The sequence below is a fragment of the Ammospiza nelsoni genome, chromosome 7, assembly GCF_027579445.1.
Source record: "Ammospiza nelsoni isolate bAmmNel1 chromosome 7, bAmmNel1.pri, whole genome shotgun sequence".
In the NCBI taxonomy this organism is placed as follows: Eukaryota; Metazoa; Chordata; class Aves; order Passeriformes; family Passerellidae; genus Ammospiza; species Ammospiza nelsoni.
Genome location: NC_080639.1, coordinates 1,431,697 through 1,454,168, shown reverse-complemented (window position 1 = coordinate 1,454,168; position 22,472 = coordinate 1,431,697). Strand labels below are relative to the sequence as shown.

Sequence of the window (22,472 nt, the reverse complement as noted above, 5' to 3'; positions counted from 1 at the left end):
GGGTGTTTGGGAGGTGTGAGGAGCAGACAAGGCTTAGGGATGTGCAGGATGCATGGTGGGAATGCTCCAAGTAAAATGAGATATGAGGATGGCTTTTCTGACGGAGTTTTGGGACTCCTGGCCTTCATACATGTCCAAAGCTGATTTTTAGCTGGTCTTTGTTGCCACATTTGCATTTTTGTGGAGTCACACAGCTCATTTGACACCAATGTGTGTGTGTTAAGATGTGGAATGAGAGGCAGGGGAGAATGGGATGCCTCAGAAGTAGAAGGAAAATAGCCTCCACCATCAAATGTGGTGTTTTGTGAGGGCAAAGTGCATTTGGCATCCTGGGGGCAGAGGTTTGGTTTGCATTTTTTACAGCCACACCAATAATGGGACATGCAGGAACCAGCCCAGCTTACAGGGAAGGCTCTCAGGGCACCCCAAAAATTGTGTTGTCAGCCAGGAGTGATGAATTACATAAAAATGAGCTGGTTTGGTGATTCCCCGCATTTTCAGAAAGAAATGGCAAAGCAGAGCAGGACTTGTGTGTTCACAATTAAATACTGGGCTGTTGTTTTTTTTGTGGAATTATAAATTTTTTTGTACTGGTGTGCCCTGGTGAGGAGGGTTTGATGGCCAAGTAGGTGCCAATACCCACAGGAGTGTTCAGGTCTGGGGCAGGAGAAGGCACAAATTTGTTTCAGGAGAAGACTCTGGTCCACACAAAGGGGATTCCCTTTGGAGAAACATAATCATCAGGTAAATATCATATGGTCGGGCATATATTTCATATTTATCAAGGATTTATCAAGCATATGGATAATATCCTTGATAAATTCAAGATAATGTAGAAATATAAATATAATATAATATTTTTATATCTAATGAAAAAATATAAATAAAATACACAAAATATGAAATACTATTTTGTATGTGAATATAGTGCACTTAACACTCAGGAAAATTGGTTTCACTGCTTTAAAAAAATGAAAATTCAATATTTCCTGGATCATGTAGTTTTTGTGCAAGAGTACATTGGACAGCAGTTTGAGAAGCATGGAAATAAATCTTGGTTCATTTTGGGATTTGAGGGGTTGCATTTCAGGCCACAGTTTAAAAATGTGAGCTTTCTTTAAGCCAGAACTCAGCTGCAGTGGAACAGGAATGAGACTCCCAGCAGTCCAACACGATGCAGCATTGAGGTGGGTACATAACTTGGCAAAATAGAGAATTTTGGAGAAGAATGATAAGAATATATTATAAGAATGATAAGAATTCAGTGAGTAGCAGGAGATGCTTAAGGGAGTTAATGAAATGTTAATGATTTAGAGGGGGATGGAGGGGTTGGCAGGCATTTGGAGGTGATCTCCCTGGAAAAATGGGATCTTGTAGTTCAACAAAGTGCTCCTAAGAGCAGGAGTGGGGGATGGAGGGTGCAGGAGCAGGGAGGAGGTATTTTGGTTTGGACTGGGTATTTTTTCAGCTGTGCAGTCTTTTCCCAAGGAAAGCAGTGATTCCCACCACAGGCTGTGGGGCAGGGCAGGGGATGGGATGATCTCAGTGCCTTTTTTGCTTTCTGGATTCACCAAAGCTCTGCTAAGGAATCTCACAGCATTCCCATTTTAAAATATTTCCTCCTGTTTCACCTTGAGTCCTCTCAGCACTGCAGAAATCAGCTGAGCTCAGGATCTCATTCCAGGGCTCTTTCCTCCCTGTGCCCTGCTCCCCTCCTGCATTGCTGGATGTCCATTTCTGTAAGTTTTCCCTTCAGAACAAACCCATCATTTTTCACCACAGGATATTTACAGCTTCAATCAGTGCCAAATTCAATTGGCTTCTGATCTCATGGCTGGAAGTTATAGATGCAGATATTATTTGCACTGTGGTTAATTATGGAGCAATCAAACTTTGGCTTTTCCACTGTAATTTCCTCTGCCAGCTAATTTAATTAATCACCCCCAGCTCAGCTCTTCCAGCTGCGACCGGCAGGGTCATTAATTAGACATGTGGTGGTAGCTCACAGACCAGTTCCTGTGAAGGGGCTGCTGCCCACTTCAGCTCTGAGGGAGCTGCAGCTTTTTTTCCAGGCATCCAGGCAGGATTGGAGGGGGCTGCCAGCTTGTTGGATCCCTCAGAAACCGCTCCCAAAAGACAGAGTATAAGCAAACATCAGCATTGCAGGGACTGGGATCAGATGCCCACCAAGATGTAATTTAGGGGCTCACCCAGCAGTTCTCATTCTGGTCTCATCCAGGAGCTAAAAAACAAATGCTCAGGAATTCTACAGAGCTCCTTCTGACTGCTGGTGTTTGTCAGATGGAAGATATTTTAATTGCCAGGTCACATCAGCAATAGCAATATTTTTTTCCCCATTATAAAAGCTGTCCAAAATACCCAGCAAAGTCTGTCACATTGTTTAGATCTCAGAATAATCATTAATTCCTTTTCCTTCAGGATAGAAGAATATTTTACAGGAAACAAAATGGGTTGATACAGCTTAGGAGTCTCATCCTAAGCATGATCAACAGAGGGCAAGTGATTTGGGATATGGGATAGCCCTGCAAAGTCCAAGCATTTTTCAGGAAAGGCAGCAGATCTTTGGTGTTTGTTCTGTTTGGATAGCTGGGAATACACACCCTGCCTTTGGGTTGTGCTTTGCATCTAAAATATCATGGATTCATGGAATGGCTAAAGTTGGGAAAGCCCTCCAAGATCATGGAGTGCAGCCCTTGACCCAGCACTGCCAGGTTCCTAAATACCACATCCAAAAATCCTCCAAATCCACCATGTTTCACACTGGGAGCTTTCAGCACCCTTTGTTTTACCACCAGGATCTTCCTTGTCCTCCTTGGAGTGCCACCAAAGCCACTGGTGTTCCCATGCTGGCTCCTGGAGTTGGAAAAGCTGAAAATCTTCAGGATGCTTGTAGCAAACACAGATACAGGCAGGCTGGGAGGTTTTACTGCACTTGGGTTTCAGACTTGTTGCAAAGCTGTCGTGTCTGATCAGTGCCTGTGTCTGCCAGCAGTGCATTGCTGACGGATTGGCTGGAGTCTCCCTCACTTCTTTTCACAATAGACAAACTCAGCTCAAGACAACTGTTTTAATCATGCTGGTTTACAAAGCCTCCTTTCAGCCTCTTCTGTCCAAAACATCCATCAACCCCGCCCAGAAATAGCAAACTGAAAATAAAAAAATCTGTTCTCTTCAGTGCTTAACTGCAAGTGCCTTTTCAAATAGCAGAACAGCCCTGTGGGCTCAGGTGAGCTCCCCTCTCTGAAGGAGAAGGTGCTGCTGGTCCAACCCTCCATTCAAATGCATCCTGCTCTCCTCTGGTGGCTTTTTCCCTCCCTTGTCTCTCTCAGAAGGTTCCCTCAGTCTGAACTGTTTTGGGGAAGATGCTTTTAGTACAAAGCCCCTTCACACTCAGGGAGAGCTTTAGGGATTCTCACAGAGACACAGCTCGGCAGAGTTCCAGAGTGAAAGGGTCACATCTGCCTCTGCCAGCACTGGGGAATTGTTGACAATAACATTGCTGGGGAAGCCCTGGAAGAGAGATTTGTGATTGAGGAGAGAGCAGTTCTTCCTTCAGAGGAGCTCTCTCTACACCTTGCTGAGGAGCACTGTGTTAGGGACGTTCCTTTGGGAACTCCTCAGTCTCACAGCTGGAAAGGGAATGGGGCCCAGGGAATGTGTGTGCATGTAGAGACAGAAAATCATAGAATTGTTAAGGTTGGGAAGAACCTCCATGATCACCAAGTCACACCTTATATATTTCATATGTATTGCAGCTTTATGGGATGGATGGATGGATGGATGGATGGATAGATAGATAGATAGATAGATAGATAGATAGATAGATAGATAGATAGATAGATAGATAGATAGATAAAAATATATCTATTATCACTTTATCTTAAGAAGATACTGCTAAATAATTTGACACACAGAAGTAGAACAGCTGCCAGCATTAACTGGATGATAATCCTCCACAAAGACCTGGCACTGGAACAACCCCATTGCTCACTGAAGAAAGCCAGCATCCAAAATTCCCAAAATAACCATCAGTGTTCTGTAGGCAAGCTGGAGAATTAGTTTGGTTTTTTAGCTCTGCAAAAAAAATTGGAATTGCACTTGGTCTTGATCAGCAGATTGTAATCACCCGGTGCTGCTTCACCTACTCGTGTCACTTGGTTTTGTTTTATTTGAGCAATAAATACCTTAAATCTCCTCAGAGTTATTGCATGTCTTCTGTGGGGACTCATCACAGTCCTGCCAGGCATTCATCAAGGCTCCCAACGAGCCACCACATGAAGTATTCCTCTGCTCCTTATCAATCAGTTTGCTTATAACTTTACTTTTTCCTCCTAAAGTAATCAAAATTTGATATTCCACAGATTGCAGAAAATTGTCACTGCTGTATCCTGTGCTAATCCATCATGGGAAACAGGCATAATTTGGGCATCAGAAGAGCATTAAATGTTTAAATAAGCAAGAGAGTCCATTTACTGCTCCAGATGACAGGGCAGAAAAATGTTTGGACCCCAGGTACGTTGGGAATGGCACACAGAGCTCACGGAGCAATGGTGCATCCACACTCTGCAGCAGGCACCAGGGTTGCTCTGCTCCTCATGATATCTCTCAAATAGTCAAAAGAAATGCTGGAGCCCAGAGAATGAAATGGGTTTTTTCAGTGAAGTTCTTTCAGTTCTTTGTAAAACATATTCCACACGGTTAAAGTATCCATCGCTTTCTTGTAGCCTTGTTTTTCTCTGTACAAACAACTTCTATTAATAATGAGAGAAGGGGAGAAAATGTCACTTTGTGCTGTAGGCTTGATACTAAAACATGCACCTTTGCCATCTGCAGCTCTTGAAATACCTGCTCTGATGGTAAATGGGACCATCAGACCATCTCTGTGTGTGTGAGCTGTTCCACAGGCTCTGAGCAGCCTGGGATGGTGGGAGGTGTCCCTGCCCATGGCAGAGGGGTTGGAATGAGATGGTCTTGAGGGTCCCTTCCAGCCCAAGCCATTCTGATACTCAAAATGCAGAGGGTGGCTGCTCTTGTTTCTTTATGAAACAGCAGTTCCAGTGGATTGGGGGGGGGGGGAAATTGTCTACAGAGAGGGTAGGGTGTGCCTTTATTCTAGAGCAAGCAGCCAATCCCTGAGGCTCCTTGGTGGAGCAGTGATGGTTTTATGGCAAGCTTCATGGTCCTGTCGTGGTTTGACAGAGCACCAGCAGGCTGGATCATGGTTTGTGTATTCACAGCCCCCAGTTTTGTCCCCTCCTTTTTGAGTCAAGTGGTGTTTTAAACCAGTTTCCCCTTCTGGCAGTAGATGTGTCTGTCCCATTTCTCTTTGCACGGTGCCACAAAGCAGCACCTTGGCTTTCACAGGGAATAAATGCCACGTGGCATCCATGGAGCTGGGCCCCAACCAGGGGCACATCTTCCCTTCCCAGTAACAAAACACCCTTGAATTAAAGTGTTAACCTTTCTTTTAAAGGGTGGCTGGCCAGGGGAATCACCAGGACTGGAGATAGTCACTGTGAGCCAGTGCAAAGAGCAGATCAAGTCCTCACGAGGTTCATTTGCAATGAGTCTGTCTGTTTTGATGAGATTGAAAAATGCATTTTATTTAAAAATATGACCCCTTTTTGAGTCAAGTGGTGTTTTAAACCAGTTTCCCCTTCTGGCAGTAGTTATGTCTGTCCCATTTCTCTGCATGGTGCCACAAAGCAGCACCTTGGTTTTCCCAGGGAATAAATGCCATGTGTAATCCATGGGCAGCACCAGGGTGTTGTGCACCAACCAGGGGCACATCTTCCCTTCCCAGTAAGAAAACACCCTTGAATTAGAGGGTGAACCTTCCTTCTAAAGGGTGGCTGGCCAGGGGAATCACCAAGACTGGAGACCCAGTGCAAAGAGCAGATGGAGCTGTCCCTGCCAGTATCTCAGAGGAAGGTGCCCCAGGAGCCAGGGAAGGTGCTGATTGTGGTTGTCAGCTCCTCTGCTGTTTTCAGCCCTCCTGCCACAAACACAGCCCAGCCAGCCTGGCCTTGAAAGGATTCTCAAGCCTTCCCTTTCCCCCCCTGCACCGCTTCAAAAACACAGCGGCTGACAGTCCAAATGTTTGAAATAATTGGATTCTGCATTCTAATTCATCTGTAAAGTATTCGTTGATTAAATTAGCCTAATAGATATTATTTCTTACATGACTGCATAATTTCATCCTGATTGGATCACTATGGCACTAACGAGTCCCCCCCATTTACTATTGACTCGAGAATCACAGAAGGCTGGAGATAACTATCATCTTGTTTCCATTTTTTTTCCCTTTCCCAGGCTAAAAGTTAAACTGATTTATACTAAAAAGGCACACAGCCAATGCCCAGGTACATCTGTATTTTAGTCTTTGAGACCAGTGTTAGAATAGGAAAAAAATCTTGGTTTATATAATCTTGAGCCCTCTTTTATTTACTCTGCTTCTACTCTGAGGCAGAAAGATTAACTGACCATTTAAATTCCTTTGGGGGGGGTTGTGGAAATGGAGATATTTTTAAATAAAATGCATTTTATTATCTCATCAAAACAGATAGACTCATTGCAAATGAACCTCGTAAGGACTGCACACACTTAGGGAAATGGAAATTCTCCTCTCAAGATAATGTTCCAGCCAAAGTGGTTTTAGCCTCTATTAGTAAGATTTTTTTTCCTTTGAGCTGCAATTTGAGTTTGTAACCAAGAGAGAGGAAGAGGAAAACAAAATTGCCTTTAGTTTCATGCTAAATGCGAGCAGATCCTGCTCTTTAAGGAAGAGGGAGCTACAGGCTCCAGGTCCCCGGGCTTTTGTTGGGAAGGGGTTAACAGCAGGATTGGCTTCTCCCCCTGCCCCAGTGGCTGGAAACAGCTGGTGGGTTTTGTGTTGGGCCGCTGAACTGAGCAGCCCAAGGAAGTTTTTGGCAAACCCTGGGCCTGGGCAGGACAAGGAGAGGTGGGTCAGCTCAGGAAGCCGTTTCCAGGAGCCACAATGGGGGGAACAATGCCCCGCTCAGCAGGGACGCAAGGGACACCCGCTCCCGATGAATAGCTCCCCAAAACAACCCAAAGGGCTCAAAAGGAGCCAGGCCCGTTCGCTGCTGGGAATGCAATAAATTGTTTCAGGAAGTGGGAGTCTGTCCCGGCTAATGGAGCCCTGATTGACAGGAGGTTCTCATTACAGAGCCCATCAGGGGACAAAGTGAATTCCAATGTTATTTAAGAGGTTAAGTAGAAATAAGATGCAGGTGACAGCCCAAGGCTTGGGGCATCAGGCACTGCTCTTCCTAGGTTGAGGTTTTTTTTGTGGAGAGACTCCATAAAAATTTAGAATGACTGGGGGCAGGGGAGGTTTAGGAAGTAAATTTTGTGAAGGTTGCTTTGGGAGTTCTTGCATTAGGAGATCCTTGTTCTAAAAGTCCACCCAACATGGATGTTACATCTGTAACCCCACCTAGGCTTGGGTCAGGTTGGGTTGGTCACAGCCCCAAGCCTGCAGGAGCTCAAGGAACATTTGGATATCACACTCAGGGATGCACAGGGTGGGATTGCTGGGGTGACTTGATGGTCCTTGTGGGTCCCTTCCAACTCAGGATATTCTCTGATAGGTTCCTGCATGTGCTTCTTCAAGGTCTGTACCCAGCTTGAGAAGCAAAATAAAAGGAAAATGCATTCCTGGTGACTCAGGCTGCCCTGTGTTCCTGAGCAGGAGGCACTTCCGTGCTGCCATAGGTTACAAAGCTAAAACTAAAGGCTGTTTCTGGCTTTGTTCAGCAAAAATGAAGCAAAGAAGAGCATCCAAAGTGCAGTGTTGCTTGCACAGAGGAGAAGCTGTGATTCAAGCTGTGGCCAGAGGTTTAAAGCAGATGCTAAACCTTACAGAGTATTTATTGGTGTATTTTTCCTCTCTCTGAATTCCCAAATGACACTTGTGGATGTCACAGGGTGGGAAGCTGAGGGAGCTGCTGATTGCTGGTATTGACAGAGCCTTGCATGGTGCATGGTCAGGTACAAGGGTGTAATTTAAGCACGGGGTTCACGGCTGGCTTGCGAGTGACGGCGAAACTCCCGCGTGTGACGCGTGTAATAAATCTGCTGTGGCGCAGGATTAATGTGCTCTTCAAAGTGATTATTTACCATTTGAAGTTGAGACGTGGCTGTGCACCAGGAGGAGCAAAATAGCTGAGCACAAGGCATCGGGGAAGGGTGCTCTGAGGGGAGAAGGAGAATACCTGCCTGCATTGTTTCACCAGTGCGGTCCCGGGTAACGCTAATGAAAATTGCACTTGAAATGCAGGATTGATTTGTGATGAGCTCAGCCCTAAAGAGTACATTTGTGGAATGATAACCTGATTGGTGGTGCTGCCTCTTGAAGGGCTGAGGGGGTCTAATTGGCATATAACGCACTATAAATTTATTAGCAGCCTCTGCTTCCCCATTGGTGGGCCTTCTCCTGCTAACCACCAGGAAATTACCAATTTTCAGGAGTTACTCACTCAAGTCGTGCTGTGTCTGGGTTTTACAAAGAAATCTCCATTGCTGTTCTCCCATAAATCCTGGCTCAGAGCTCCTGCAGCTGGAAGGGGTCACTTGTGCAGTGGACAGCTTGGACACCTTGTGTTGGCCACTCAGCTTGGGCCTCCTTGGCTCGTCCCGACGCGCCACAAGCCCAAGGTGCACAAAGACCATTAGGAGGAAATGAGTCTGTTTGGCAGCCCCTGGGCTGGGAGCAGAAATTACAGGTTTTTAGCAGTCCATGTCCAGGGCTTTGATGGTTCTTATTGATACATTCAGCCCCAGGGCATCTGGGGCAGTAGAGGATATGCCCACTGTTCGTTTTTGGATTTATTTTTTTTTTCAGGAGCACAATAGGAATATTCAGGAGCCAGTGTAATTATTTCAGTGAGTTCACTTTTAAGATTGAGTCACAAATTAGAAAATAATATTCACATGTTTCTTCTAATTGGTAACAGATTAGGGATATTTTATCTTTTTTTTTAATAATTTCCAAATGTGGCCTGAAGAGGGATTTGCAGTGAGGTAGCTGGGAGAGAGAGAGCACTTAGGCACAAGGAATACTTGGGCAAGAGGCTTTAATTCCTCAATTCTGGCTTTAATTCAGCCTTTAGAACCCTGCACAGCTCTCTCTGAGTTGCTCTCCAAGTGGAACTTGCTGTCACTTTTGGCAGGTGTCCCCGGTGCGGATTTTCTTTGCTGTCAGGATTTCTGTGGGTTTCCCACTGTCAAACATCCACCTTATGGCTTGTAAATCATGAAAGCCCAAAGCTTTGCAAGTGATTAATAGGCAGAGGTGCATTGGAAAAGCGTGAGCAGGACCTGAGCAGTTCCATGTCTTCTGAAAGCCACATCCATCTCTAGTCTCATCTTTCTGGGACACATTTGGGTGACCCCTGTGTTGCACAGCCCATTGTTGGAAATACACAAACAAACAAAAAGAAATCATTGGGATTTCAGTTTTTTAGTCAGAGGAACCTCATGGATTTCTCTGGGTGTTAACTGCTGAGGATTCTCAAGGCTTCATCCCTTTTCATTCCAAGGAAATTCTTTGCCCACTTGGCTTTTCCAGAAACATGAGCAGGTCTACCAACAGTCTTTTTTTTTAGCTAATTATGATTTATGGTTAGAGAAGGGCATCAAACACCTGCAACCCACTAAAACAGAGGTGGAGGGAAGTCCCATCACTTGCTGAACAGTGGGAATACTTTGGGATCTCTGCCTTGCCAAAAAAGGCATCATTTTCCTAAATAAAAACAGCCATTAATAAAGGAGACTGATGGAAGGATCTGATGACACCAACAATTTCTGTAGAGTCCTTGGCATCAGTGAGATGGTTCAGGTTGGATGTTAGGGAAATTTCTTCACGGACAGAGTGGTTAAGCATTGGAAGGGCTGCCCAGGGAGGTGGAGGAGGCACCATCCCTGGCAGTGTCCAAGGAATGAGCAGACATAGAAATAAGTGCCTTGGGTACCATGGTGTTTGGTTGAAGGCTGTACTTGATCTTGGAGGTCTTTTACAAACTTCAGGATTCTGTGGGACTTGGGATGCGCAAATGGGGAGACATCAGAAGGTGAGGGGAGCAGGAGGGAGAGCTCCAAGTCACTTGGGAAGAGTTGGACAGTGGAGAGGTCCCTGCAGCATCTCTGGAATGTGTATCCCAGAAATGCTGCCCACAGGGATTGTCCAGCTGCTTCCCAGCCCCTGGACCTTTCCCTCCAAGCTTGCCTGCCTCCCACTGCTGACTTGTGCAGAGCAAGCAGTTGGTTTTATTTGCTTGCTGCTCCAAATGTGTTTTTCTTCAGAGTCTGTGCTCAAATACAATGTTTATTACTTGTATTTTCTCTTTTATGTCTTACATAAATTCAGTGTAATGGTTGGAGGGTGTTCTTCTTCCCCAAATACTCCAAAGAGCATCATCTTACTGCTTCTGCTGAAATTAAGATGCCATTAAAGCCCTGTGAAAGGACTTTTGTTTCTCCTTGCAAACCAAACTGTAGGAGCTCCTGTTAACAAAGGATCAAGAAACATTTCTGAAGGTCTTCGTGGGGCATTGCAATTAGATCAGTTTTTGATCCTCTGGTAAAGATTGGGTTCTCCTAGAGCCCTCAACATGTTTTTACCATTTTGGATCAGTTGGACTCAATGATCCTCGAGGTCTTTTCCCACCTTATTGATTCTATGATGAAAGCCTCAAGCAAACTTTAATTTGAGACCTCTTTCTATTGCCGGCCGGGCTCTCTGCACAAATCACCAGCAGGACGGGACTGCTGGGGAACGCGTCTCAAGCTGTTTATCTTCCAGCATCAGTCTCACTACATGGTTATGGCAATGGGAAGATGCCAGCAGCTCACAGCCCCACCAGCAGACAGAGAACTGCATGTTACAACTTTCTTTTAAAAGTTTTTGACCAATCACACAAAGCAAAAGCATATTGACAGTAGTTCTATCCAACCACTGTAAGCACAGGTACCTTCAGTCAAACAATATTGCTTATTTTGAATACAATACCTGCTTGTAAGAATTAAAATACAATGCACAGGTCTTCATTATTAAGCTTAGAACTTCCTAATATCTTGGTAGATAAAAGTTTTTCTGTAGCTTAGGGAGGTATTCTAGCCAAGCATTAGTACACAGACTGTTGTTCTATTTTTCTTACATTTCTACTTTTTGTCCTTATTTTTCTACTTTTTACATAATTTTTCTGCTGACCTATCTCATGGCTATTGCTTAACTCTAATCACACTTTGGCTGTCTCTGAGGCCTGCCTTTTATAGCTTTCCCAAAACCCTCTGATTTTATGGATTCCCATATCTTTCTGCTCTGCAAGTCAGTCAACCCCCTCCAAGTGTTTTTTTCCCCCTTCCCTCATTATTTATAAGGCACTCTCAGTTCTGCTGCTCCTCCACTTCCCAGCAGGCCGAGCAGAGGAGGAGCTCCATTTCTCTTCCTCGCCGTGTTTGCCGCGGGCTGCGTTCCGGAGCCGCTCACATCAGGCACTGTTGTGGTATCCCTAATGCTGTGTGATGGCAGGAGCACAGCCCTGCTGCATGCCACACTGCTCAGCCATGGGGACACTCACACAGCCACCTCGCTCCATCTCCCTCCTGGCACACACTATTGAGATTTGTGCCTTGCAGTATTTGTGTGTCATTCCCCATCCGCCGCCTTGGAGAAGTGTCACCGTCATAATTTCTGGAAAAATCTCTATGCCCAGGATTCTTCTTCTGGAAAGCTCAGAAGCCTCAGAGAAAAATGAAAACAAGAATTAATGAAAACAAGAATTATCTGATTTGCTTCTCCTGTGTTTTGCTGCTTTGGACATGGTTTACCAACAGGTAGTTGTTTCATTGGTTTCTGCTGTGAGTTGTTTTTACTTATTGGCCAATTATGGCCAAGCTGTGTTGGACTCTGAGGAGGGAGTAATGGGTTTTTCATTATTATCTTTTAGCCTTCTGTCTGTATCCTTTCTGTATTCTTTAGTATAGTTTTATTACAGCAATCTTTAATATAATATAGATAATAAAATAATAAATTAGCCTTCTAACAACATGGAGTCAGATTCATCAATTCATCATTTCCTTCCAACATCAGGGCACCCCAAAAATACAAAAGAGAAGGTAATTTCCTTTTTCTTTTTTCTTTTTTTTTTTTTTTTTTTTAGTAAGTAATGGTTTCCTGAGCTCCACTTAAAACAGTGCTGCATTGAGCAAGGCCTTGCTGTAGGAGAAAATTAGTGCTAACAAATTGGAGATTAATGGAATCTTCTGACCTGAGTGACTGTATATCAAATGGCAAATTGAAATTTCCAGTCTGTGTTTAGGTACTGGCACAATGCAGTTTGATTTATACACTTAAGACATCAGGTTAAGTGTGGTTACACACGAGTAATGAAATGCATTAGGTACGTGTTTCCAATTACTATTCCCTGCATATATATATATTTATTTATTACTGAAAACAGGCAAGAAGCAAATATACTCCTTGGTTTTAGCATTTCTGTGCAACTGTTGCAGCTTTTGGCTTTTTTAAGGTAATATTTGTGGTGTGCCCAAGTGTTGAGGTTCACTACCCAGTAAATGGAAACATTCCCAATCCTCTCAGCCTCTCCTCATAGCAGAGGTGTTCCAGACTTCTAATAGTCTTTGTGGTCTCAGGACTGTGGTGAGCTCTAAATCCTTGGAGTTTACCATTGTTAGGGTTTTCCCTCTGAAATGTCACTGGCAACGCTGTTTCAAAAAATTCTGGGGCTTTTGGGGTTAGAGGAAAAGGACAACTTGTGGCTTCTTCAAGGTTTTTATTAAATCTCTAGGGACTGTTTTCATTTCACATAATGGTACAGAACAAAGGAAAAGCCTGGATTTTTATTGAGAAAAGATTTAAACAACTTGCTGGGCTTAGAGTTGTCACCCTTAAGATCTTTATTCTCAACTTAATAAGCCTTATCTTAGTACCCACAGTATCCCCTGCTGTTGTATGTCACAGTTTTTCCTTAACTTTACACGAAGTAAACCTCAGGTGTGATATATTTTATCGAGTAAACCTTAAAAATTATTAGATGGAGTGTCTTGCAATGAAAACAGAAGTTGGCTGCAATTTTCTGTGATAAATCAGAGCCCACAATTGAAGAGTATTTATCTGAAAGGCCTGAAGCCAGTAAACCTTGATATCTTGGCCACGCTGGTCGTTAATGCTGGGCAGTGATAAATCCTGTGGGTGTATTAATGCTTCAAGGAGTGCTGCTGCTTACTCCATGGAGGGGTAACCCACAAGTGCTGGTTTGGAGCCCTGTGTAGGGGAATGCTGTCAGGAGAGAGGGGAAAAAGGTGGAGGAACTCCTCCAAATCCCAGTAATGATGATCCTGGTAAGTGGCAGGCAAGCCGTGATTAATTTGAGAAGCACGTTGAGTTCTGCACAAATGAGTGATCTCTGTCCCTCACACACAGGGGACAGGGCTTTTTTTTTTTTTTTCCCTGAAACACACAGCTGTGAAAGGAAAACTGAAAAATTGAATAGGAGAGTTAATGGTGGAGAAGGTCCAGAGCTGGGGGCTGCAGGAAATGAGTCCCTGACAGTGCGAGGTGCTGCTGGTGGGAAACCGCCCTCATTTCATACAATCCTGGAATGGTGAGGGTTGGAAAGGACCAAGATCATCTCCTTCCAACCTCCTGCCATGGGCAGGGACAGCTTCCAGCATCCCAGGGTGCTCAGATCCTGGCCTTGAACTCTTCCAGGGATTTGTGCCATTTGGTTAGGTTGAAAAGGACTGAGAGTAGAAGTAACCTGAGTCTGGCATGACTTTGCAGCACTGAATTGTCTGTCTCCTGGACCAAAATCTGAAGAGTGGGTTGAACACAGTCCTTAGGCAGATAAGTTGCCCATCAGACAGTAACTAAATCATTTCCAGGCTGGATTACCACACTGCTCACTTGGACCAGAGTCCAAGGCAAGACACGGGCTGGCTGATCCACAGCTTTCCTATGGGGCTGCCCTTCATCCGTCAGGGATGTTTAACTTGTGAGAAGTAATAAGCTTAATAGATAGACTTTATTTAATTATTAATGATCCCTTTCTATCCTTACAGTTCATAAAACACCCTGTAGGTTGGCAAAACACTCATAATATTGATCAGGAGCCAGAGAGATATTTATTTCCTCTTTGCCCCGGCGCGCATAAATCGCGCTCCGTTCCCGAGCGGGCGGGATTTACAGTGGGCTCGTTTCTTCAAAGCTCTCAGTAATTAAGGGATAAATACCCATCGGTCTTTGTTTGCTGTCTGGAGCCCTCTTGTTTGCCAGGGACCTGGATATTCCCGGTGGGCTCGTGCCTTCCCCCTTAGCAACGCGGCGGGGCGGGGAGGCATGCGGGGCGCGGAGCCGCTCAGCTGCCCAGCGCTGCCTTTGCAATGCAGCAGAGGGGTCTTCTCCTGCAGAGAGAGAGGAAGCCCCTGTGTTTTCTCAGCACATTGTTCCCAGCCCCTCTTCCATGCCTCTCCTCCCAGTTCCTGCTTTGCTCGGGGCAGGAAGGCACTTTGGAAATTCCTTGCTGCTAGCCCCTTTCTTCTCGCCCTCTCTTCTTCTCCTCCCCGCTTTTGCTGTTGCAATTAAAAGCATCATTTTAATTGCATTTAACCTTTCTCCAACATTGCAATCCTGCCCCCACCCTCAGTGTTTTCTTTTTACCCATCCCAAGCCTGCATCGCCAGTCCTGTCCAAAGCAGTGCCATTTTTTGGAATCATGTTTAATGGGGAAGCCCCGCACATGCAGCTGGTCATTAGGTGATATGTGCTCCTTGTGTGCTGGACCACGAAGCTAATGACACATCCTGGGGCTCTTCCAGGAGTTTGGGAGGTGCAGTGGCTTAGATTTACTTCATTTTCTTGGAAGAGACACATTAACCTTGTCAGCTGGCCAACAGGAGAGGAAATTTGGCAGAGCTCTTGCTGAGCTGGCCAGGTTACCACAGCGTTAAAGGGTTGTACTTCAGTGAGCAACCAGAAATGGCAACACACGGGCACAGCACCTGCACAGCCACCGTGGAGACACCACTGAGAGGCCTCCTCCCTTACAGAATTAGTTCCTGTAGCAGGAGAGAAGAAAGGATGAAAAAAAACCAGGAGCTTTTCAGTGTTGTCAGAGGTGTGGAGGATAAAACTTCACTTCAAAGCGCCTGTAAGGAGCCTGCTCTCATTTCTGGTGGTGGGAAATCAATGCTGGGCCATGGTAAATACCTGCCGTCCACTGTCTTTCTAATTCAACCTTCAGAATTTGTTCCAGCTTTTTAACAAGTGGTGAGTAACTCTGGATAACGACATGACATTTTAGTCATCCTTTTAGTCATGCTTTGGGAAGAGCAAGGCTGCTCTTGCTCTGGAGATTGGAATTCCAATGGCAAGTTCCCAGGCTCTCCAGCCACGAGCTGTTGCCCACTCAGGCAGTTCTGGGTCGCTGCATGAGCACCACTTCTTTTCCCACCCTGCACATTCTCTTCTTGTTTGCCTGCTGGTGTGACTCCACCAAAAATCTGTGAGGGACAAGTGGAGGTGAAGGCAGAGGTGAATGGGAGCGAGGAGGAGTCAGGATGGAGGGTGGGTACCAGCAGGATGAGGCTTCTGATGGCATTGGTAGGGTGGAAAACCCAGTGCAGCACATGATGGGGCTGGGCTGTGTGGGATGTGGGCTCCTCAAGGAGCATCTCCAGTGCAAGCCCACAGCTGGGGAACACAGGGCAGCTCCTGGAGTGAGGCTGTGCTGGAAGCAAATCTGCTTTTCCTCTTCTCTGATGCTCCCTGCTTACCCTCCCCCCTTCCAGTGCCCAGTATTTATGTTTCCACATAATAATGATGTGATGTGGCTGGCAGAGTAATTTAAATAATTGGACATTATCTTGAGAAGCAAGCACCTAATTAGATCAAAATAAACGGAGAACTGAAATTTTCATCTGTTTCTAATAACCTTTTACCTGTGTACAGTGCTGCTGCTGCAGCAGGGGTTTTGTAATTCACACCACTGTGTGTTCTTGGGGTTCACGAGTGATGGAGGCTCCTCCAGGAGCAGAGAGCTTGGTGGCACTTGCTGGACAACATTGGTGACTCATTCCTGCTTCTGTGGGGTGTTTTGCAGTGATTTTCTGCTGTATGTGTCCCTTGTGTGAGGGGCAAGCTCAGTGAGGTTTGGAGTCTGCACCAGCAGATACAGATCAGGGTTTGAAGACGGTTTTTTAGAAAGAAAAGGCTCAAAGAACATCTGATCTTAGGGCTCTGTTGCTCATTTCTCTAAGTTTATCTAGGAGTTCATAATATATTCGTTTTGCTGCATATGAGGAAGAGGCAGCTCAGACCTCCCCCAGTGTTTGGTGTCATTGGGACCATCAGAGCACATGAAGATGTTGTTTCTACAGCACAGCAGCTTTGATTTGCTCCTGAGACAAGGACTCCACTGCTGAAAGTTCACTGAAAGAGTCTTGGTTTGGCTTTGACAACTACAGCTGAAAGTGCCTGGTATGGAGAGGGTCCTTTAGAATTGCCGGGCTTGCAATGAAGGGAGGAAGAGAGGGCAATATTTACTAGCCTTTATTTTAGGGACTGGTTCAGTGTCTTTCTCCTGATGAGTTGCTCTCCCTCACACTTCCTCGTGCTCTTCTTCAGTTGATTTATTTAAAGGTATGTCAGTGCTGGCTGAAATGAAACACTGTGCCTCCTCTTCCTGCTTATTGCTGACCGCTCCAATAATTCATTTTTTAGCTCATTAACTAACAGGGGATGTGAGCAGTGGTCCTCCAGGGAACTGCAATGAGGTTAAGTGATCTACTGCTGACAACTCTGCTCTTGGACTGGCCTTCCTTGGGGGAAATGAAACCTCAACCAAGACAAGCTGTGGATCCCAGAAGTGAAATTGGGGCATCAGAGCAACAATTGCAGTATTTGTGTCTTGTTGTCAGGGTTTCTGAGATGAATGCGAGCGGTGGAGCAGGAAAGTCCCCAGGACTTCCCATCCAAATGAAAGGGTTTGTGTCAGAGATGGAGGCAGGATGTCTGTGGACATGCTCATTGGAGAGCAGTCCCTGTGTGTTATGGCTGTCCATGAGGTGTAGTCCAGTGTGCTTTTCCTCCCACCTCTGATAAGGTTTTGTTTTCATCCCTAACATCCAAATCTTCCTTGAGCCCAGTTTGTACTGCTGAAAAAGACCTGAATCTCACGCCATACTGATGTCAGTGATGTGCTGCCCCAAACGTCTGGGGCCTCTGAAACACCTTTATTTTGATTTATAATTCCACCACAACCCTTGATGTGGCTCCAGAGGTGGAACTGGACCTTACTGAGTGAATTCATTTGGTGCCCAGCGCTGAGGCAGGTGGCAGCACATTCCCCGTCCTGTGCCATTGGCTTCTAAAGAGGTTCCTCTTCTTTCCCCAGCCTTTTGAGGCAGTAGGACAAAGCTGAGCTGGACTGGGGCATCCCTGTCTCTCTTTCTTGCATCCTTCCAGGAGCACCAGGGTTGTGCAAATGTGCAGAGCAAATGTGAAATTGGTGCTGATAGATTTGTGAACCTGCCAGCCTGAAGCTTGGAGAGCCTCTGCCTGAACTAAGTTATTCTCTGTTTAGCCTCACTGTTACAGCTTAGGCTGAATGGTGATTGGAAGTGGGAGATTTGTGTCAAACAGCTTTTTTTCTCAATAGGAAGGGACTTTTTCTTGAGCCACCAGTGCTCTGATAGGAGTCAAAAGTTTCTCTCACTCCAAAGATGGTCTGGGGGAGAGGGAGTTTCATTTGCAGACCCTTCACTAAGCTGAAAAAATATATTACTTAGATATCTGAGGAGTATTTTGCCTTTAGGGTGTATGGACATAGGAAAAAAAAAAAATTCCCAGAGCCCTGGTGTGTGTTACTGGGGGTGAACAGCACAGGTTGAATCACCTCATTTTCCAGTCTGGCACATTTTAAACACGGAGTGTATAGTCTCAATAACTCTGTGTGAGTTTAAAAATCATCTGAGATCTTTGCTAACATCCTTGAAGATATTCTAACTGGGTATTGGGAGCAAAGCTGTTGCAAGAATGCCCATTTTATTGTAGATAATTATGTGTTAGTTTATCCCTTTCGTGGCACTGGTTCTAGTTTGGCTTTTTACCTTAAAAAATGTAATTAGAAAAACCATGAATTAAAGATTCTGATAACAGAACTCCTTTTCTTCCTCCTCTCCATCTGGAATACCTGCAGCCATACTCCATTTATCAGATCCTGCCATCAAAGGTTAATTTGCAACTGCCCAAATGGGTTGTGGAGGGGCTTTTTTTTTTGTGTGTGTGTCTTTTAGTTTGCAGGAGCCATTCAGAGGCTTGAGGTAAAAGAAGCACTCTCTGTGCTAATTTTCTGTTTGCACTTTTGCTCTGAAGAAAAGGCCTGGCCCTGTTTGTGGGGCAAACTGTGGCCAGGGCAGGGAATCTGTGCCTGCTTTGGGAAGCTGTGCCTGGAAGCATCCAGGCAGGTCACAGCAAGGTCACTCCACATGTCCCAGGAAATGATGCAAAACTAATCCAGATTTGCTGGTGGAAGGAGATGTTTACATAAGTATTTAAAAACAGATTAGGGCTAACCTGACACTAGATTACTGGGAGCAGTGTAAACACGGCTGAAAGGCGTAAACAGAGCTTGGCCTTTTGTACTCCAGAGGAGAGAATCTGTCACCAGGACCCAGTTGCCTGGCTCAGGTGATGTTTGTGGTTTTCACAGGCTGAGCAGATTACCTGAGGGACCTCTAAATGGGACTTTTTCTGTCTGGGGCTGTTGCTCTCAGATCATGTAATTGTATGGTAATTTTTGAAAGGGGGCGAGTGGAGGGCCTTGTTTGTAGTCCTTGTTCTGCTGTAACCTGATAGCACCAGAAAGCTTCTGATGGTTCTTTGATACATCAGGAGGAAAAGGTGCTTCAAAGCACTGGTTTGAATTTTGGCAAAACAAGAGGAATCATCCTTATGCCTTTGGGAGCATTACTCAGTTTGGAGGGGGACAAAGCCCCCATTTGGTTACTTCTGGTCTGGGTTACAGAAATTGGGTGCATTTTTTTTGCAGTGTGTTTTCCAGCCTTGAATTGGAACCTTGTTGTGTCTTTGTGACCACAGTGAGGGCTCTTGCCTCGACCTCTTGCTGGCCCAGGGCTTTTTAAAACCTCCTGGCTGTTATGATCTTCCAACCCCATGGATGCTGGCACAGCATCCATCAGGGAGGATCCTGAGCACTGGAACAGCAAAGTGGACAACACAAATACTGCTAAAAATACGAGGTTTGGGTGAACTGCTCCTAAGGTTTGGCTGAACTGTTCCTGTGAGGGCTTTCTTGACATGAATTTGAAAGGGCAAACAACCTCCTTGTTGCTTGAGGACCGTGGGCTACAACACCAGCTGAGAGTGACCAGTCCCCTCTGGCTCCCCTAGGGAAGAAAAAGAGCTCTGGATACGCGCCAAGTACGAGCAGAAGCTCTTCCTCGCCCCTCTGCAGTGCCTGGAGCTCTCTCTGGGCCAGCACCTCCTGAGGGCCACGGCCGAGGAGGACTTGAGGACGGTGATCCTGCTGCTGGCCCACGGCACGCGCGACGAGGTCAACGAGACCTGCGGCGACGGCGACGGGCGCACGGCCCTGCACCTGGCCTGCCGCAAGGGCAACGTGGTGCTGCTGCAGCTCCTCATCTGGGTAAGGGCTCCTGCCAGGGCTGGGGCCCTCGGGAGAATGGGCCAGGGCTGCTCCTTGGGGGGTTCATGGCACCATGGCCTCAGGGTGGTTCTGCCGCAGCTCCTCATATGGGTATGAAAAACGCCAATCACTTGTTTTTTTAAAATTTTAGAAGTTTAATAGTAATAAAATGGTTGTGAAAATAGTAATGCAGTTAGAGCAATGATAATTTGGACAATTTGAATTAGGACAATACGAGACAATAGAACCAAAGAGTTATGGATGTCCGGGTACAAGCACAAACCCGAAAAAGGATCCACATTACCAGAGGATTAACCCTTAAAAGCAACAGCCTGTTGCATATTCATACACTTCATACATGGTGCATAAATTCCATTCAAATACAGGATTCTGTCTGGTCAGTGTCAGCTTCTTCCTCTGAATCTTGTCAGCATCTTCAGGGCTGAGCAAGGTGGGAAGAAGTTCATTTCTTCTGATAATGGAGCAATAAATTCTCTTTCTCTGAAAGATTCAGATGTCCTGTGGCTGCTATCTTGCTGCGAGTCCTTTCTTTAAAAAAAGTATCCTACATAGCATTGTTTCTATTTTAACATCTTTTATAACCTAAAACTATATTTAACACACTACTTAAGAGAATTAATACAGCATCACTTTCTAACACAAGACATATAATAGTCATTTTAATACTTGTGAAAAGCCAATCACAAAATATGCATTTTTCACATGGGTAGGGACTCGTTGCCCTCCCTCAGGAGAATGGGCCAGGACTGCTCCTGGAGGGCTTCAGGGCCCCATGGCCTCAGGATCGAGCTGCTGAAGCTCCTCATCTGGGCAAGGACTCCTGCCAGGGCTGGGCTGTGTCCCTCAGCAGGATGGGCCAGAGCTGCTCCTGGAGGGCTTCAGGGCGCCATGGCCTCAGGGTGGGTGTTCCTCACTGCATGCTTTCAGAGGGTGGTAGAAAAGCACATTTCTGCCTCTCTGCTGCTTGTTGGAAAGCAAGGGAGAGCATGGGAAAGGAGGAAGGAGAGATTCTCTTAGCTTGGAGTCTGCTAGGGCAGATTTTGTCCCACACGATTTTGTCCTTCCCTCAGAAACATTTTTTCCATACATGGCTCAGCGCTGCCGTGCTCTTGTTGCCAGGCTGCTCCCTCACCCTCCCTCGCCTCCAATACCAAACCCCCTCCCCAAATTGTCACACCCCAGCTCCCAACAGCTCAGGTGCCATTTGTGGTTTGTGATTCCCCCCTCTTGTCACCCCGCAGTACGGCGTGGACGTGATGGCGCGCGACGCCCACGGGAACACGGCGCTGGCCTACGCCCGCCAGGCCTCCAGCCAGGAGTGCATCGACGTGCTGCTGCAGTACGGCTGCCCCGACGAGCGCTTCGCCCTCATGGCCACCCCAAACCTGTCCAGGAAGAACAACAACCGCAACAACAGCGGCGGGAGGATGCCCACCATCATCTGAGGGGAACGCCTTGGCTGAGCCCGGCGGCGGCCGCAGCCTCACATTCCTCCATCGCCATCGCAGCTCCGCTCTGTGAGTCCGCTGCCTCTCCTCCTCCTCCTCCCTTTTCCCTGCGTCCATCCCGAGTGCCAGCGGAGCGCGGGGGGCCCGGGAGGAGCGCGGGGGCTGCGGGCAGGCCCTGGGTTTGGGGGCCATGCCGGGCAGGCCCTGGGTTTGGGGGCCGTGCCGGGTGGCACCGGCACCGCGGGGAGAGGCGAGCCGGAGTGGAAGGAAGGAAAGAAAGAAGGAAAGAAGGCAGGAGAGACGGTGACTTTCCCTAAGTGACAGTGAAGCACATCAGAACATTTCACCTCTGCGGCGCATGGATTTCCATTCTCTTCTCCCGAAGAGCTTGACGGCATAAATCAGAAGCAAGCACAGAGTTTGTCAGGTTTGAAGCTCCTATGATGGTATGTGTCAAATCAGTTGTAGCTAATCTGTCCGGGGAGAATACTGGCTTCATTACACTTGTATAGTTGAGTTCTTCCAGCATTACTGCTGTTTAATAGAACATGATTAGTCATCACGGAGAAAAAAGCATATTAGCTGAGGAGGTAGTTACATGGCACGCTTCGGTGATTGCTTGGATGTGATTGCAATATTCTTAGAAGCATCATATTATCTCAGACATGTTCTTTCGAGCCCTTGGAGCCCTCCTTTCTAAATTCACTGTCATAATTTAGTATCTGTTTAATTTTTCAGTCCAAAGAGAGGAAATGAGTTGCTGAGTGTTATTTGACTGCAGTCTCCTTGGTGTAAAAACAAAATGGAAAAAATAAATAAGGGTAAGCCTGAAACACAAAAAGGAATAATGAATACTGCTGTGGAAAACAACATTTCAAGTGCGTTTGGTGAAATTAATAAATGCATTAAAGGCTAATTTTTTTTTTTTTTTTTTTTTTTTATGTTTTCAGCCAGCAGAAATAGGTTCTGTCATTTTGCCAAGGTAAATTGTGTTGAGTTTTTTGGTCACTCCTGTGATGCATTGCCTAACTTATACAGATTTTTGTATTGTGTCTCTAGATTCTATGTATTTAAAATCTATTTGAATAAAAAAAGGACCGTAAATATACATTGATTTTTTTTTTGTACAGAAAATTACGTCTCTGTTAATTTATAAACTGTAATGGATGTGAACTAAATAATGTGCAACTAGTTAGGATCTGTGGGTTACAGATCATTATTGTACATTGATAATATCCCCAGCAGTGAACTCTTCTTTCCAAAGCCTGTG

At 45.8% G+C, this 22,472-nt stretch overlaps 1 protein-coding gene across 3 annotated transcripts in view; it reads left to right on the top strand.

The window, feature by feature from the left end:
* Positions 1-22,112, top strand: part of AGAP1 (ArfGAP with GTPase domain, ankyrin repeat and PH domain 1) — a 322,590-nt gene extending 300,478 nt beyond the window's left edge. For all 3 annotated transcript variants that reach the window (XM_059476344.1, XM_059476343.1, XM_059476341.1), the window contains 2 exons: positions 19,478-19,733; positions 20,996-22,112. In XM_059476344.1, the coding sequence (XP_059332327.1) occupies positions 19,478-19,733; positions 20,996-21,199 (460 nt within the window). In that variant the 3' untranslated portion in view covers positions 21,200-22,112. The remainder of the gene's footprint in view (positions 1-19,477; positions 19,734-20,995) is intronic.
* Positions 22,113-22,472: the final 360 nt, after the last annotated feature.